This window comes from Aplysia californica, unplaced genomic scaffold, assembly GCF_000002075.1.
Source record: "Aplysia californica isolate F4 #8 unplaced genomic scaffold, AplCal3.0 scaffold00002, whole genome shotgun sequence".
NCBI lineage: Eukaryota > Metazoa > Mollusca > Gastropoda > Aplysiida > Aplysiidae > Aplysia > Aplysia californica.
This window is the reverse complement of record NW_004797272.1, coordinates 3,557,087-3,573,865: the sequence shown is the minus strand read 5'-3', so window position 1 is coordinate 3,573,865 and position 16,779 is coordinate 3,557,087. Positions and strand designations below refer to the sequence as shown.

General features: G+C 36.7%; 1 protein-coding gene across 3 annotated transcripts in view; it reads left to right on the top strand.

Annotated features, from left to right (window-relative positions):
* The window catches only part of LOC101861474 (WD repeat-containing protein 93), a 52,650-nt gene that overhangs the window by 15,852 nt on the left and 20,019 nt on the right, over positions 1-16,779 (top strand). For 2 of the 3 annotated variants that reach the window (XM_005089021.3, XM_005089020.3), the window contains exons 10-16: positions 1,000-1,151; positions 1,878-2,009; positions 2,697-2,910; positions 8,367-8,427; positions 10,622-10,778; positions 11,210-11,384; positions 12,925-13,042. In XM_005089021.3, the coding sequence (XP_005089078.1) occupies positions 1,000-1,151; positions 1,878-2,009; positions 2,697-2,910; positions 8,367-8,427; positions 10,622-10,778; positions 11,210-11,384; positions 12,925-13,042 (1,009 nt within the window). Of the gene's footprint in view, positions 1-999; positions 1,152-1,877; positions 2,010-2,696; positions 2,911-8,366; positions 8,428-10,621; positions 10,779-11,209; positions 11,385-12,924; positions 13,043-14,469; positions 14,479-16,779 lie in introns of all 3 variants that reach the window. The other variant, XM_005089022.3, reaches the window with a different exon arrangement.

The window sequence follows — 16,779 nt, the reverse complement described above, 5'->3', positions numbered from 1 at the left end:
ATGTTGCTTAGAAGAGCGGGCTAGTTTGTGAAATTATCATACTACTGTCTATAATTAGAAAGGAAACAGAGAACCTTATACAGTTGGGCACGGATTACTCAGATGCATCGAGGATTGACAAATGTGTTTGACACATCCATAACTCAGGTTAACCCAAAAAACTAAAGAGATATCACTCTGGGAATGGCAAATTGTACGATCTATTTGTGATTTTGAGTTTTCCGTGTTCATATTATCTGTGCCCAACTGTATATCCAAACACCAACCTTCCAAATCTTTGGCAACCACTGTACCTTCTTAATGTAGTCTTCGAAATATTCTATACAATGACAGAGAACAGCTAGTAAAGTCTATCATCCTTATCTATTCTACTTTTCTCTGAATGTTACTTTTCTTTTAACACCTTTAATCTTTGGCACTTGTATGGCCTATTTCTGTTGCAAGTGTGTAAACACTCTCACTAAAAGTAAACTGGACATTATATGTGTCACGACGCGGTGGAATCAGGCACCCATCAACTTTTGGGGATTTGGAGTTATTGATATCATCTTAAAGCATATTTATTGTGTTGCTTTCGATAAAAAATATACCCGTCTATCTTGAACAAAAGTCAAGATTATTTGCAATTAAAGGAGGTAGGGTCGCCTGGTTTCAGTGGTAAAATTAGTGAAAACATGGCTGCCAAAGTTTGACCATTTCAATAGCTCGAGAGTCCTTGAAAACGATAAAATTACGTATTTTGTTCTCTTTAATCAACGTTTTCCGGTAAAATTCACATGGAAATGTGTTTTTATATCAACATGAAAGGTGTTGAGCTTCTGTAAAATTCACATGGAAATTTGTTTTTATATGGACAAGAAAGGTGTTGAGCCAAAATACAAAAATTAGATAAAAATTGCCAAATTGGTGGAAAAGTGCCTGTTTCTTATATATTTCATTATTATGACGAGCACCTGATTTCAACAAGATGCCTCACATATAATTTTTAATGCTCATCAGGTCTGCTACGTTTCACTTTGTCAATGTGAGTCGGATGCTGACATTTGGCTTGGAGAACAATACCCCTGAGTTCCGGCCGGTGGCTGTTATGGTCTGGTGGTCAGGCTCACCTCATCTCTCGCAGTACTCTCTGCTCAAAGCTGCAGGCAAAGGTAAGATGTGGTTGGTGTCAGGTCAACACATTCAAGACTCATGATACACTGTAAATGTTGGCATTATCATTCAGGAACTGTGATCCTGACTTCGTTCTTTCAGGGCAGCTTTATCGTTTTTCAAATTATACCCGCAGTATACCTTTTATCACCACTATAGACAAATTTTTCAAGATACACGGTAGTTGTCTCAAGAAGAAATAGTGACTCCAATAAGTTTTTTTGTCCTGTAAAGCAGGGACAAACAGAGTTACTCATTTTACTAGGGCGAGAGATAATGTATTGTTCAAACTGATGTGGAAAGGGAAAAGGAGAGGGGGAGAGGGAGACTAGTTTCTGAGAATTGCCTCCTGGAGGATGTTTCTGTTGCCCATCAAAAGAAGATTGAGTCATCAAGCAAGTCTTGAAGGTCCCCATTGCAGCTTGATATTTTTGACAACTTTCTTGCTCTCAATTCACGAGCAGATACTGTGTTTCTTGTAAAATAAACATTTAATAAGTTTCTTATACGCAAAGTTATGTAAGAAAATATGGGAGGTATCCTTGAGTAAGACCACACGGTTTTTAATCAAAACAGGGTGTCACACAGTAGTTCGTGCTATTGAATCAATTTTAGTCTTCTTTTTATTTCATATTCCTGAGTGCTTTGAACATATGTAAGCTCCTTTGCAAATGAAATTTCTGCAATAATAAATAACTTTTTATCCTTTTCTGTTTTTTCCTCAGACATTGAATTCAAGGCTGACATTGTGTGGCCATTCACCAGCAATATAACCTGTTCTGCGGTGAGCCCCTGTACCACTCATTTGGCCCTTGGCCTGGAGAATGGGAATCTAGTGTTGTGGGACAGACAGCTTGGTAAATATTTTCTTATTGATATCTCTAGCATCATGGTGAAATTAGACACTCGTCAAAATGATGAAATCTAAGATGCCGGCACAGGCTGTAGGCCTACTGAATCTGTTGAATAGACTCTGTTATACAGAGACTATTTTTTTTTTTTTAAGCAAAATGAGAGAATATATAGATGAAGCATCAGGAATTAATAATAACGATGATAAGAATAAAAACAATGATGATGATGATGATGATGAGGATAATACTAATATCTATTCTCATAATGATAATAATAATAATAATAATAATAATAATAATCATAATCATAATCATGATGATAATAATAACAATAATCATGATTATGATGATAATAATAATAAATCGCCAAACCAGTGCCTCTTTCCTAAATGGATGTGTTTATCTATCTAAACAGTAGATTAATAAACCTTCTTTTGGCTCCACTTGTGACCTTCAAACACTTTCTTTTAAAAGAGAATTTTTCACAAACAGAGCACCTGTGGTCTGTTGGACCAATGTCAATATCAAGATTTGACTGTCTTGATTTTCTTTATTTAAAAAATTATTGCAGCAAACCTACACTTGTCATAACATGGCATTGAACAGAAGGACGAGAGCTCAGTTGTTTATGGTTCATTAACAACACAACAACAACATTTATTACATTTTAAAATATTTTTTTCTCCACAGGCTTGGACAAGGCGGTGCTGACTGTGTCGGACAAAAGTGCCCTCCGAAGTGTAAGGTTCCTGGACCCATGTCTGTTCCCCATGGACCAGCCCCACTATCCACCCTACCCCGTGTCCTCTGCCACTTTTCTCCTTACCGAGTGCTGTGATGGGAGCCAGGCACTGTTTGACACCTGTGATGGCAGTCAACAGATTCCACGCTGTATTGCCACAGAGTATGTATCTCTTAACTTTGACTGTTTTGGGGGGAATATTTCGTTTAAAAGTATGGTGCTTACCTCTAATGCCAAAGACACTCTTTGATTTCTGGTCATGCAAGACTGGTTGATGGCTAACCACGCTGAGGATATTTTGCTTGCGTTTCCCATCTCTGATCCCAGGGTAGGTGGGACTGAGGACATAGTTTTCTTAGGCAAAGATAAAAGGCCCAAAGATTCCAATTGCATATGTAGTTTGTAAGACGTCTTGATAGTTGAATGAAGAAGGAAAGAATACTTGTTGTAGCTGGTTGCCAGAGGCAAGTTTTCGATAAATTGCTGCTCAGAAAACTACTGATGATAAATTTGAAAGTCTTCAATAATTGCAAAATATACTAGCGAGCAAAAGAAATGTGAAAAACTATTTTTGTCTTTACTAAATAACCATCAATGTTGAAGACTGAAATTTACACCATCGATTGTATGTCATATGCTCTTTGGAAAATACAAGTTTCTGTTTTGCTTGTCATTGAAAAGTAGAGTTATTGCCCTTAATTGTAGCATCGAAAAAGTCACATGGGGCCTTCGAAACATTGTCTAAATCAAAGAACACCTTATGAAAAATACTCACTTGAAATCCGTTCAAAATTCGTAATAAAAAATAGGCTAATTGAGGTTACCAATCAATTGATTGCTCACATCTCGACTATTAACAGCTTGATAAGATATTTTCTTCTAAAAAATTCTACGGCAGACCTACAAAGGTCAGGTCGTCCTAGAAAGGCCGAAGCACATGCAGACAGACACACTGTCCGGATGCATCGTGCAAATCAACTTCAGACAACTACAAGAACATCAGATTTGATATGGAGTACCCACAGAAGAGCCATAAATCGATGCACAGTGAACCAACGATTGGGCCAGGTATGCCTTAGATGCCATCGACCTTACCGTGGTCCAGTCTTGACCGTACACCATCACCAGGAATGTCTCAAATGGGCTCAGCACCATGTCAAAATTGCATGTGAGAGACTGGTCTTAGGTTTTCTTTTTGGACAAATGCCTGTTCTCGACAGATACAACAAGCAAGGCCCTCAGAGTTTATCAAGAGAGCGGTGAACATTTTCGTCAAAACTGTGTCACAGAAAGGAATCACGGGGGAGGACATTGCTTCATGATCTGTGATGGAATCATGTAAGAAGTAGGACCAGTCATCTTCCAAAATCGAGACCAAGGATGAGGTCAAAGTGTCAATGCGGCCCCCAGCATAAATAAAGCTCTTTTTGGGCCCCATGAGTTTCATCTACAAATGCAAAATTTTAACTTTCGATTCCAGCAAGATGTTTGTGCATACACTGAATGTGCTATGCAGGATTTCCTCCAATGCTATGGCATCACTCTGTAGCTTCTGTCCAGCCTCACCCTGCCCTTAGCCCGGATTTAAACCCAATTGAGCATTTTTGGAACAAAAATTAAACGGCGCCTCAAGGGAAGACAACCGAAGCTGAGAACCATGCAGGAACTGGAATGGCCATCCAGAAGATAAAAAGGCAGACCCCACTACATGTTACCAGCAACCTAGTGGCTTTCGTGTACCGGAATTGTACTGCGGTGTTCTGATCTAATGGTGGCCATATCTGCTACTAAGCATTTAGATGCATTAAACAGAGTTGAAAATGTTTTTGGTTGAAATTTATGTTCTCAATGATGCCACATGTATCCTTTCATAATGCTAAAACACACTTTGTGTTTAGGTTTCCTCATTTTGTAATAAATGAAAAACAAACATGATCACCATTACAAAAGTTAATAGCATTTTACGTTTATTTTGCACGCTAGTATATATGACTGCATGGATGGCTACAAACGCTCCATAAAAGTAGGGATATATAAATTAGGCCTTGTATAAAAAGATTCACCACTGCCCCCCCCCCCCCCCTGAACACCCCCCTCCCCCCTTGTTTCTTTTAGGTTGGGGGGCATGACATCTCGTAAACTAATAATTTGCAATGGATCGAAAGTCAAAACTTGTGTTCAGCAGATAAAAATGAACATGAAAATTGCTTAAGAATCCTTGAGTTAAATGATACCTAGATTAACTTTGGATGTCAGTCAACTCAATGGCTAGTTTAATTCGCAGTATTTGCATTGATATTCAGTTATGTGACTTTTCCTGAAAATGAAAGCAAGATGATATTTGTTTATTTTTCACAATTTTAGATTTACCAACTTTGAAGACATCAGAGAAAAATACGAATCAATATGTTGCTCATATGACCTTATGCAGTTGCGAGCACCGTAAAACCCTCTACTTTAAAAAAAAAACAACCCAAAAAACGAATCGATACGCTAAGATATAAGCTTACCATCTTGGTACAATATGATGGACATGAATCATTGCAAATGGAAAAATTAAGCTAATCACTCGACTTTGGAAATGATTTAGAAAATATAATATAAACCATTATTTTTGCTCATGTTTCCAAGATGGCCACCGTTCCCTTGGCAACTGGTAGTTACACCCTCTTTTGAAACTTGAAAATTATGAGTAATTATTTTCTTTGTTACAACTGCGACAGGAACCTTTATCCTACTTTTTCTTTTAGAAAAAAAACATAAATTATAGAATCGAGCTTTCTCAGAGGAAAAAATATTGATCAATCCTGTTGAGCTGGGAGCATATATAATAACAACTACAAATGTATATTGCTAATAGTGTTAGGCTTAATTTTTACATTTTTGTGTAATTAAGGGATTGATAATGCAAGAATACTGAAACTGGGTAATTGGCAGAGAAAGGAAAGTTCAAAACCTACCATTTGAGAGCCTAACAAGCGACATTAACACTTTGTGCCCCCCGGGGGATTTAGATGGAGAACTGGAATAAATAGGTCAGAAAAGGAAGTAAAGGAGAAGTCTTGCGGGTGTATAACTATTGTAAACAGTTACTTTACTCTTTTTAAAATTCAAAGAACCAAAATAAAATTTATTTTTTGGATTTTTTTTCCCATTTAGTGGCATTTGTTAACACTTTGTGGTCACTTGGCACAATAATGCAAAGATGAAAATTATCTGTTCTGGTCACCTGGAGTACGACACTGAAAACCAAAGCCTAAAAAGCCTAAATGAACTTCTATTCGCAGACGACCTATGTCTTATTCATCCAAACCAACAAAGCCTCCAAAATAACAGTAAGGAAATGAACAACAGCTGCAGGAAATTTAATATGAAAATAAGCACATCAAAAACAGAAGTTATGAAAGTGAGCCGAAACTGTAGTCCCCTGAACATTCATGTCAATAGTAAACAACTGAAACAGGTGAAGTAGTTAAAATATCTTGGCAGTACTTTTTCTGAAGACAGGTCCATAGACAGAGAAATAGAAATGCAAACTGAAAAAGTCAACGCTGTCACCCACCCCTCCTATCTCATCCAAACATCCCCATGGACACAAAGAGACAGCTTAACTTCAATATTCATACCAACATTATGCTACCAGTGCCAGACCATTAAGTAAAACCCATGAAAGAAAAATCACCGCATGCGAAATGAAATGTCTCTGCAAAACCTTTAACATCACTTGACAAGACAGGCAGCAGAGCAATGAAGAAGTAAGAGCAGCTATCGGCACTGAGTCCTGCCTGCATTACATAGAAAGACAGAGAATAAAATGATTTTGCCACATGTTATGTATGTCACCTGGCCAGCCAGCCTCAAGAGCCTACAACACTAAGCACTCAGGCTATAAAGGAAGAGGAAGACCATTCAAAAGGTGGATCGAGGGTGTCAAAGAAACCCTGAGAAAACCTAATATCACAGCTGAAAGAGCTGCGGAGCTGGCCTACCATAGAAAACTGCATCTCCCCTCGACACTTAACGGCAAGCAAGGATTAAAAAGTAAAAGTAAGTAGGTCACCTGACGCAGTTCTGCTCCAGGCCCGAGAAGTCTGTTGCAGTTACTCTCCTGGCTGGGTGACCAGATGGGGTATTTTGTACTGCAGGCTGTGTGATTGCAAAGTGCTAAACAATTTAAACTTGAGCAGGGCATCACAAAGGCATGAAGTTCTATTCCTTTCCTGTATCCCTTTTACTTATTCTCCATCACCTCCACTCCCTCATCACTTCACTAACTGCAATAGCTGTCAGACAATACAGCGTCCATTTGTTTTTTTCACTAGTCAGCTCAGTCCTTTTTTACCCTCATTAACCTTTTAAAAAAGCATGATGGAAGCTCAGTACTTAAGCGTTCAGCTTCATTATTTATGTTTCACACCTGGAAATGTTTTTGTCTTTATTTGGTGTATAATTTATGAGGCCTTGTTTCTAAAAATTCTGTCATATGTTTATTGTTACAATTCTCTTCTGAATGAGGAACTTGGTTTTTTTTTAGATTTTGGACTCAGTTTTGTTTTAGACTTTTTAAAAGATTAAACAATGTAATATTCTCCAAACTATGAAACACTGTCAAAAAGATTGGACAGCATAATAGGTACAGTCCGTGCCGGCTTTAAGCACGTCGGCTTAAAGCACGTTTTGGACTCAAGCACGCTAAACGGCTCTTACCAAATTTTTGCTATATAAAATACACGCTTTTAAGCACGGTAACTTCGGCTTCAAGCGCGCTTCATTAATCATTTACAAGACAGTCAATATTTTCATGATGACCCATCGAAGTTCGAACACAGTCTACACCGCAGCAGTGGAGTGTGTCAAGAGAAACACAAAGAACGCAAGTGATGGACACACACACTCACACGGGCGGAGAGAAAGGCAGATGCACACAGCCTCGCGCATGGACATAGGATCTAGCCTAGGCCTAGGGCAAAGCTACACACGACCCAAAAAAATACAAAGAGAGTCGGTGAGACGAGAAAGGGAGGCTGGCTGCGATTTCACCTTTGACCCTCGCTATCCATTAATCCTGATTGTGTATCATGCGCGAGGTGGGATGAAGGCGGTGGTATGAGTGGCACAGCGGGCAGTGGTACGCACAGGCAGTGTGTAGGCCTAGTGTGCTGTATCGTGACTGGCCGTCTAAATTAAGTTTTCATTTCCCATTCGACCACAAAACAAAAACAAACAAGCGAACAAAAACTACCATGGTGGGTAAAAATAAGAGTGCACACTTTTGCGGGACTGCTATAGGCCTACTTACAAACAAAGGGAAATAGCACGAGAAATTTTCTACATGAAAATCTCTGGATTATGTCTACTTCGCATTCAAGCACGCTTCGGCTTTAAGCACGCTTAAGCTTTCTCCCGACGACCGTGCTTAAAGCTGGCATGGACTGTATTGTAAGAAAAACAAATTTCGTTTCAAGAAGAAAAGAAATTAGCTGGAAATGATTTGCTCAGTATAGCTGTCAAAAAAGATGACAGCATTTGACCGTTATACAAATTGTGTCATCAACTTATTTCACTCCTGTATTGTCTTTGTTTGAAATAGTTTTTCTTTCCTATCTTTTCTTCATTAGACCAGAGAATGATGATGACATCCAGACATTGCTGAAGGTTATCCCTGAACTGCCTGAACTGGTAATTTCATTGACTTTTTAATTTGACTTAGTTTTATTATGTAGGTGTTTTGATCATTTAGTAAATGGGATTCAGACCCGGCCTGCCAGGGCCAGTCTGGACTGAGAGGGCTACAACATCCAGCAGAGAGACTGCAATTCTCAATAAAAATTTTCTCCTCCCTCAGGAATAGAACTCTCTTCTCCTGCGTGCGAAAACGAAGTACTTACCTCTAGGCCATAGATGCTGGTTTTAGCTTTTTGTCTTGTATACCTTTGGCAGGCCCAAAGTCAAAGTGTATGAATTTCCTGAGAGTTTTGTTATAGTGAAAAAGTTTTATGATTAGAAACTTTGAACATTGAAAATGCTTGGCAGTTTTTTTTTAGTTTTATCCAAAACATGGCGGCCATTTTCTTGCAAATTTTACTTCCGATGCAAGGTGACCACCCCCACCTTCTTTTCTCGAAAATGTCTTGACTTCTATTCACGATAGATGGGTATTTTTGTCATCAGAAGCAAGACAAATGAAGCAACTTTAAGATGATACCAACAGCTCCGCATGCCCAAAAAGTGACGAGCACTTGCTTTCACCACATTGTGACACATATGCATTCTTGTAGAACCATCTGTGCTTAGCACTTTGTAACGACCAAATGCAGCCAGCTAAATGGCTTTTGTAACTGAAAGCACTTCTTATTTTAGACCACAAACACTTAGTTTAGAAAAAACATTGTTTTTTCCTTTTTCAAGCCCAGTAGCACTGGTACTAATATTTTTGGAAACTCGGTGGCATATCATGGTTGCGTTCTTCATCTGGTAAAGAGCAGTCGACACAACCTTACTTTAAGAGGGGATTTAATGAGAATGTTCAGGAAATGGTTCATAGAAAGTGAAAGGAGGACTTGCTATAGAGAAATGGAGGGGAAATAATAAACTGCATTCCTTATTGATGCTCAACAAGGAATTTGAATACAATGGCCGGTGCAATGCGTTCATAAATTTATTAAAAAGTCTCATCAGCGGCTCACAATAAACAACATGGAGAAACAGACAATACAAATGCACTGTAGGAAAAGGCTGTTTCAGCAAAATCCACTTTACCCAAGTACTTTTTTTTCTGAATAAAGAAAAGCATATTTCGAAACCATATGCCTTTTGTTTTGATCCTTGCTGGTATAACGACTATAGAGAAATGTCTAAAGTACTTTGTAGTTCCTGTGCATTTTTCTTGTATTTTCGCAAAGAAAACATCTCACAATAAAAAGTTGACGTTTAGGAAAACAAAATATAAGATAAATGGAATAAGCACTGAGTGAACCATCATAAAACAAAAAAGTATTTTTATTCAAATGTCATGTGAAAAAGTGATTAATGCACACACAGAACTTCTATATTTTATAGTGAAAACAATACTGTTGTGTATCAACCTCTCAGACTGCTGCACATGCAGTGAGTTCTTTGAAAAGGGAAATGGTTGAAGAAGTTCTTTCTTTATATTTACTTTTCACTTTTTTTGTGTGCAAAGATCAAGACCAAACTTTCCATTGGCAGTCTGATGATTGCTTTGCAGTTTGCTTCCTTTGTCTTTTCCTGATCAATACCTCCGCTTTTAGCATTTGTAGAATAATGATTTGCCAGTCTGTCAAGCGTTATCATGTAATTTTTTTTCTTTGATTTGATCATAGTGCAAAAAATGTTATTCATTCTGTATTTCATTTTTATTATTCTACTATTGTTCATTTAGTCAATAAGTCTGTTCTGTTATTCTTTCAATCGTGTATTATTGACTCATTTGCCCATCTGTAGATTTATTCATTTCAATTCTGGCTTTCATCTAGGGTTTTTTAAAACATTTTAATTTTATTTTTTCTGTGTACATTTTTCTTGATTTCATATGAAAGATAAGGATTTTATTGTCACAGGAAAGTAAACATTGAAGTTTAAGAATGTTAAGAAATAATGGTATATGCCTTGACCTACCGTGAAGCAATACTTATGGGCATATTTCTTTAACTTGGCGCTGCTTGAGATATTTAAAAAAGTTATAAAATGAATGAAGCTCTGTTGATTTTGTGAAACAACTATACAACTTTGTAAATGGTATGAAAAGACAATCAGCATTGTGTTGTTATATCTTTAAAAAAAGTAAAGCTTGTCAAGTACATACTTTAGATTTTTCTGCTAACAGTCTCAATAGCTGTTGTGCTCTTCACAGATAATCTATGTTCAGAAGAACGGGTCTTTGTATATAAAAGACATAGGCACAGGAGCTGCTTTATGTCAAGTTGTTCTCCCTCCCACTCATAGCCTGCAGTCACCATGGGAACCAATATTTGCTCTTGGTGGAGGTGGAAACTTTCTCTTTGTGAAAGGTATGGTAAAAGAAAGAGAATTTTTACTGTTTGAAGGTTCAATTTATTTTTTGCTCAGTATTGCTACATGTGCAATAATTTAACAGTTCTACCAATGTTATATTGCCACGTTTCTTTGTCAATTCTTGCATGTTATTATCTCTGCAGAGACTCAGATCAGTAGCTTTGAGTTTTGAACTATCATGCATAAACCTTGAAGTCTTAGATTGAATATTTACAAGCTCCTCTGTTAAAAAACATACAGTCATTTATAGATATTTTACATTATTATAGGGGAAATAAGCAACTTTGATATTTGATAATGTTCTGAGATTGTACCAAGTAGGAGTGACCAGCTAGGCTTGCTTTTGTGTTGCTAATGTTTCCTCTAAGACGAGACATTCCTCATACATGAACTTATGGGCTCTTCTTTTTTTTTGTGGTGCATCCAGCTGAAGGTACAGAAGAGACTGAGGAAGGAGAGGCAAATGACATTTCATGTCTGTTCATGTACAACCTAAAATCTTATCGTGAACTGGAGCCTTACTGGAGTCGAGAGCACCAGAAGAAGGATTTGGCAGTTTACACGGACTTGGACAGTCGGATTAGCAGCTTAATGCAAGAGCGGTGAGCTGAGCTCTTCCATAATGAGGATACAATACATAATGATATTTTGCTTCTTTTGTATTTGAATGAAAGTGGTAAAGTCTTTCCTCTGCTATAATAATCCCTGTGAAATTTAAGGAAGAGTAGATAACAATCAGTTTCTCCTATAAGAAAAGCACTACAGTACAAAGAACCACAACCCAGTTTAAAAAGGATTAAAATTTCTGAACATTTTTGGTCTGTTTTACACTGTTCAAAACGCAAGTAAACTGGATACTCATGATATTTGCTTTATTCATGTCTTTTTCCCCCTGCCTTTCTCTATTGCCCTTTCTCTTTAGCTTCACTTTTGTATCACCCTTTCATTCGCTATCTTGTTTCACAAGGAAGTGATTAAATTCTTGTATAGGCACTTGAATTACAAACTGTAGCCTTTTCGTGAAATGAAAGTTTACTGGACCTTTATGTCTTGAAACATGTTTGAGAAAGCAAGCTAGCCACATTCCTTGAATTGTTGTTGGCGTTTGTTATGTTTTCTTCTTGTCATTTAGTTGTATCAAAGATAGTACATAACAAGATGGGCCACTTCTCTCTTTGAGCCAATTAAAAAAGTGTCCTCAAAATTTGGTGGCGCCCTCTTCACAAAAGCGCACTCTTTGCGAACAGAGTTACCCTACTTGAGTTTTAAAAAATCAAAGTGAAACTAGCAAGTTTTGGGATAAATTTCGGAAGAACGCTTTTTTAAAATGGTTACGCTGACAAAAAACCTCTACCAGAGGAAAGGGTGATGGTTTTCTTCGTTTAATTTGACTTTAGAATGAAAGGAGAGAGGTCATTAAAATATATAAAAAACTAAAACTCCGCACTGAACGTACCCGAACTGCTGATGAACAGCAGTCGATCTGCGCACGCAAGGAGGTGCTATTCCTATTCTTCTTCTGGAAAAACGAAAGAGAGCTTCAAAACAGACTGCAGCGCCATCTGAAGCAAAGAGCATACTTCCTGCGGACACTTTTTTGGCTGAGTGGCCCATCTTGTTATTCACTATCTTTGGTTGTATTCAGAAGCTTTTTAATAATGAAAAAGTTTGGCTCCAATAAAATCAGAATGCACATTTTGCTGTATGGAATAGGACCTTACAGCCTAGTAAGCTATACATGAACTTGTGATTAAAACACCTTTTAGAGTTGGGAATAAAGTTGGGCAGGTATAGTAACTTGCACACTTTTCTTTGTATACATAGATATAATATATGTATATATAATAAGCTCTTAAAGATTTATGTTCAGAGAAGAGTCAGTGTCCAAGAAGTTGTAGTTGCTTGCCATATTCTACTGAGAATATTGTAGAAATGATCTGGTTTTAATGGTTAACCATAATTTTTCTAATGCTGTGCAACATATTGTTCATAGGTATCAATTGCTTTTCCGGAGAACTGTTTTGAAATGTTTTGGCTCAATTCAAGGCAGACAATTTTAGCCTTCCAATAAATTGTGTATGTGTGTGTCTGTGACTTCTTGGGTTTCTGTTCATTTTAAATCGTGATCGTATCTGTGTACAGACTACAACAGCAGGCTCTGCGCAAGCCACATATGCAGAATCGCTGGGGTCAGCTGCGCTCAGAACTGAGCATGATCCAGCAGGCACATGCTGTACCTTTGGATTCTCTACGAATTACGGTATGTTCCCATCTGTCACTTCAGTCATCTCTAATGTTTCTTGTACTTTTGATTTTTTTCTAAAGGCATTAGATTAAGAGATGTAAGTCTTATGGAAGTTTAGCAACGATACTAAGAATATTTTGCATAGGGATACCTCGCAAGATAAGATTAGTTCTGATTTAATAATGGTTGCAAAGTGTACAATAGATGCTGTAGAGCGTATGTACAAAATAAATGCAACTATTATAATTATTATTATTATTATTATTATTATTATTATTATTATTATTATTAATTTTTTTAAATTATTTATTATTAATTAGTATCTGATTATGATGTTAACCTGTCAAAAAATGTATCCTGTCAAAGAAGTCCGTTTCTAATTATTAAAATTGAGTATGCCATAACATGTGACAGAGCTATGAGTATTATTATAGAAAGTGATGCAGTTCCCAGGATACTTGAAAAGTCATAAAGGAGTTGAACATGTGGCTTTTGCTGGGCAGAACTAGAATGATTGGGTGACTGGAAAATGTCAGAGTACTTTTAAGAGCATTCAAGAAGAGGAATGAGTATTGGACAATGATCTCCTTTGTGTATTTCTGACCCGACTCTTGAAGAAGAAATAAATGAATATCTAAAGAATACTATAGTTTCAAACTGTTAAGATTATTCCTTCTTTTCATTCTATTGTGTCTTTTCCTTCATTTCCTTGTCTTTTGTAAGCATTTATGTACTATTAAGCTGGTCTCTATGTGTGCAGCAGATTACAAAGTTGATCTTCAATGTTGAAGTATAAGGTTGTTCAAATCCAAGATGGTGTGCAATTACTTTGCTCTTCCAGGAATATTTATTTTCTCCCAAACTGGTGTCTTTATAAAGGACAAATTGGCTGTTCCTTTAAAATGGTCTATACTGTGGCTTGTGAGGCACTAGCCTTCAACAAAGACAACGACATGAGCTCAGTTTGAAAAATCAAACTCACTTTACATTCTGGATGAATCATCAATCAATTTAAATCTGTGGAGGTGTTTTATGCCCTCTTCATCACAATTTGATCATTTAGGAGGCAGCTTTCAAACTTGCTTGTCAGTGTCAACCTAGGCTGAGAGAGAAACAAAGTTCCAGAAGAAAGACCAAGATACTCAATAAAAACTCTTTTCACATGGAAATCAATCTCAGGTTTTCTTCATGCAACAGCAAAATACATAACCTCTGGTGATGAATAATCGAATTCCTTACACAAAACACAGGTCAGAAGTACACTTGTGCATCTTACAATTTTCTGAAATATATTTCAGTTCTGTTTCTTTTCAAATACAGTGCATCACACATTTTATCCAAAATTTCAAATCATCAACAATATTTTTCTCTATTTAAATTGAGAATAAAAGAGAAATTTAACAGAAATAAACACTAAGGCTTACCAGTTTGATCTTTTTCAGTTTTGAGAGGTATGCATTGTGTTGTCATTATCTGTAGCCTGAACTTTTGCCATTCGGTAACTTTGTAGTGTTGTAGTATTCCCTTAATTTTTGTATTCTTGTTTTATTTTGCTGATATGTGTATATTTTATTTTTATTATATATTACATTATATTTATGTACATATAATTTGCAGACTCTAGCTGATTTGCTGTCAAATAGAATATGTTTGGTCATTTATTAATGTAAAAAGCCTTATGTGATGCAGTTCCCCTTTTCTAATGTTTGTCGCAGATGAAGGAAAAGATCCGAGGCTCTCCGGTTATGCTCACCTTTTGAGATCAGCTCACTTAATGTATATTATGTAAATTATATAATATATTCAAAAGAAAGCCAAGTCAAAATTTTAGAAGTTTTTTAAAATTGCAGTTTCTCAATCTATGGCAATTGTTGCATGTGTTCAAGAAATATTTTTTCGAAATTCAAATTGTAGAATGATTTTTTAAAAGCGAGAAAAGATACATAATGTAGGGATCGTTTTTAAAGATGTATAAATGCATTTGGTTTATTGTTCTTTTTTTTCCACTCGATTGACAATTGTTTTGTTAGTATATTTCTTTCTTACCCCCCCCCCCCCCCCAGCCCCCACCCCTCCACCCCCGTTCCCCGTTCCCTTTTCTGTGTGTGAATACTTAGACAGCTCTATTACATTTTTCTCCCATCATTATTTACCGTTCATCTTTCCCATTATCTACCCATGTTGTGCTCTGTTTGCTCTTTTCATTTAATTTTCCTGACACGAAACGGTGTCTTTTTTCTGTTGATTTTAAAATGTTGATTGTCCTCTCATACATAATATTACTGTCTTACTATAAAAAGTAGTTTAGCTGAATAGCTTGCATGAGTTTTTGAGCGCTTCAGTCAGGCCATTTTGTCTATAGGTAGCTTGACATAATTTTCCACTCGTTTTTCATAATCTATCATTGTCTTTGCCCTAAATGTTTCAGCTTATAACAGTTAAGAATAGACTTTAGGGTAACTAGTGCTGCTATTATCCTCTTTAATGTTGCTTCGCTAATTGATTCCTCCGTTGTTTTTCTCTATTCGCAGTTTTCAGATCCTTTCTACATCTGTCGAGTTTATAGTCAAATGTGTGCCCTCTCCTCTTTTTTCTGTAATTTCCGCTGTGTGTGGTCTTTCTCTTTTTCGTCGTTATGATGCAGTGCTGCTGTAGCACTAAATCCAGAATAGCTTTAAAATGATGTAAAGGTTTTGAAACGGTGACTTTTACATTTTTGGTTTTGAAATTTACATTTTTTTCTAGCACGTGACCATTTTAATAATGTTTATTGTACGAGCGAAGTTTTTTATAAAGCGTTTTTATAAAGCGTTCTTTAAAATGCCAGATGGACCAAGGAATACCTTTGGGCCTTCCTGTGTTGCATATAATTGTTGTAAGATTCATTAAGGACGGTGTTTGTAGAGTTATTCGATTCTGTTGATATGAAGAACTGACTTTGAATAAGACCCAGTTTTAAAGATCCGATGCTGTTTTTATGCTAGGCCAAAATATAAGGAACAATCATTTTAATTAAATTTGAAAGTGAAACCTGGTTCATTGTCTTGTTAAAGTTAAAGGTCATTGTAACGATGATACGAAGTGGTGAACCATACAGACACCCCCATTGATGATTTAACTTAACTTAAGGAATGTGTTCTTCCTTTGAAATGGCATTGATGATTGAGGTAATTTGATTGCTCGAATTGCTGAATAGACTTAATGCGGTCGCCTTAGAGAAGCTGAGGTACTGAATATGAAGCTAGGATTGAAGACCTTGAAGAGCTAAACAGAGATTTTATAGTTAGGCCTATAGTTTTCTGGAAACCTATTATTATTCATTTTCTACTTGTTGACAATACTATTGTGTGTTGTAACGAAGGCGTATTGCTTATTTGGTATGGTAATACTTCCTTCACGCTACTCCAAAAACGTCCTGCCTTGGGTGTTTTGTCGAAAAAAAGCTCGCGTTCCTAACGGGGCTCAGTAGTTGCGGATGGAAGTGTTGGAAAGGATAATATTTTCTTTTCATCGCCTACTGGGATTTCCATTGCAAATAGTATATTTATAAGTGACTATGTTTAGAGCCTTTCATCATGAAAGTATGAAAATCTTTTATTTTAATATTGATAATAAGGGCACTTATGATGTTGATGATGATGATGACAATGGTGATTATGGTCATGAGGATGATGATGATGTTTATGAAACTGAAAAGGGCAAAACGAATACATTTTATAATGTCGTAAAATTCCGAACAACGCAAAGCTGCT